Here is a 1898-nt window from a genome sequence, read left to right as displayed (position 1 = left end):
TGAGGTTCAGCGACTCCTGCCTCCAAGTACCTGGTACGACAACGTTATGGTGTTGGTCCTCATGGTCTACGTCGGTGCCAGCACATGGGTAGTATTGCAGTGCCAGGTCGTGCATGACACATGCGCACAAAGTTATCTTCTTGCACACCAGTACATCATGTTGCATCGTCGTCCCGAAGACTCGCCATCTGATCTGTAGCAGGCTGAATGCATTTTCCACCACACGATAAGCGCAAGATAATCTGTAGCTGTATAGTCGTTCGGTGGGATCTCGTGATTGGTGGGAATAGGGCTTCATCACCTTGAGAGCGAAGGCATTGTCAGCGACTAGGTGGAAGGGGATGGGTTCATCGTTGTTGGGCAGATTTCTGTCTTGTGGGAGTCCTGCTTGGTTGTATGTGATGGCCCTGGCCAGGTTGTACTTCTGCCAGGTTCCTCCATCCCCAGCACCTCCTTCTGCACCGACGTCGACGAACAGAAACCTGTATTTTGCATCGGAGAGGGCCATGAAGACGATGCTGTAGAACTTCTAGTAATTGCGGTACAGTGATCTTCCACCTTCAGGTTTCTTGATCACGACGTGCTTCCAATCCAGGGCTCCCACACAATTGAAGTAGTTCCACTTTGAGGCGAATCGTTTTGCTACATCATTCCTTTCTTTTGGTGTCTTGGGGCACTTCATCACTTCTGGTTTGTATGTGTCGATAATGGCTCGGCAGATTAATGGGATAAACCGGCAAATGGAACTCTTGGAGACTCTGAAGCTGTATTGGAGGCTTGTATAGTCGTTCCCACTTGCCAGGTGGCGGAGAGTGACCTCCAACTTGAGTCCAACCTCTTGTGCAAGCCGCATTTTCGTGTCCTTCTTCTTCAAAATGGGCGTCAGCCTTTCGACCATCTCCTCGAACAATTCAGGGTAGATGCGTAGAAAATTCTTGTGTCCTTTGCGGTCCTCCTTGTTCAGTTCTTGTAGCAGCTGGTCATAGTCTCCATGTAGTTATTGCCGTGCCAGCCACTCCCGAGCCCAAAAATCTCTGGGTCTCCTGGGATGAGAGGCTGTGGAGGTCCATATTACATGCCGAGTGGGCGTGGAATGAAGGATGTGCTTGGCAGGCCTCTATATATACCCAAGGTTCATATCAAGCACGGTGTGGCACGGTGCATGTGCAACAATCATGCACCGTTCCACGTCGTGTCTCGTGCAGATGTGCACGCACTCCACAACAACACCGCAAGCCATCCGCATCACACCGCTACATGGAGTAACAAAGCCACAAGATGGCGTGCCCTGGCATAGCAACACTTACCATAAAACTGCACCAACGCCGTAACACTCCACTAGACACCGCAACAACATGCCATAACATGCCTGTAGCACACCGCACGGGTCCGCGGCACGCCCCCTAATAACGGTCATTTTTTCTCACACAACGTCAATTTTCGTGCGGTTTCTTGCGGTCCCACGTCGTAACAGCCCATAACACAGAAGTGCGTAGGTGTAAACCTACCTTAAGACAGATGGAGGTTCCAGTTTTGAAGAAAGTGGTTTAAATGTATAAATGTACTTGTGAGGATAATCTAAGCAGGTGATTTTGGTAAAGTGGAAGTAAGATGACTTAGAAAAATTTGGATAAAAATGGGTTAGGCTTGAAGTCGTGTGTGGGATACTAGGATGGGATTATGGAATGGAATGGAATGGAATATAGAATTTTGGATTTCAACCAAGAGCTAGGACTACGAGGTCCTTCAGCACTGAAAGGGAAATTGAAAGTCGAAAGCTTTTCAAGTTGTAACAAGAGGAACCCTCACAGTTGCACTACTAATCAATTGTCAGAAGAGGGTTGAAAGTAAGATGGAAGAAAGAGAATGTGAACAGAGGTGGAGGATAAGGAATGAAA

General features: G+C 48.3%; 1 protein-coding gene across 1 annotated transcript; it reads right to left on the bottom strand.

The window, feature by feature from the left end:
- Positions 1-529: 529 nt before the first annotated feature.
- On the bottom strand, positions 530-898 carry LOC135211284 (uncharacterized). Its single transcript, XM_064244602.1, has one exon. The coding sequence runs from the start codon at positions 896-898 to the stop codon at positions 530-532; it is 369 nt and encodes a 122-aa protein (XP_064100672.1).
- Positions 899-1898: the final 1000 nt, after the last annotated feature.

This window comes from Macrobrachium nipponense, chromosome 4 (genome assembly GCF_015104395.2).
Source record: "Macrobrachium nipponense isolate FS-2020 chromosome 4, ASM1510439v2, whole genome shotgun sequence".
NCBI lineage: Eukaryota > Metazoa > Arthropoda > Malacostraca > Decapoda > Palaemonidae > Macrobrachium > Macrobrachium nipponense.
This window is presented reverse-complemented; position numbering and strand designations above follow the sequence as displayed.

What these genes read in the sequence shown, in the direction of transcription:
- LOC135211284 (XM_064244602.1), bottom strand. Translation starts at nt 898, where the DNA reads ATGGTCGAAAGGCTGACGCCCATTTTGAAGAAGAAGGACACGAAAATG.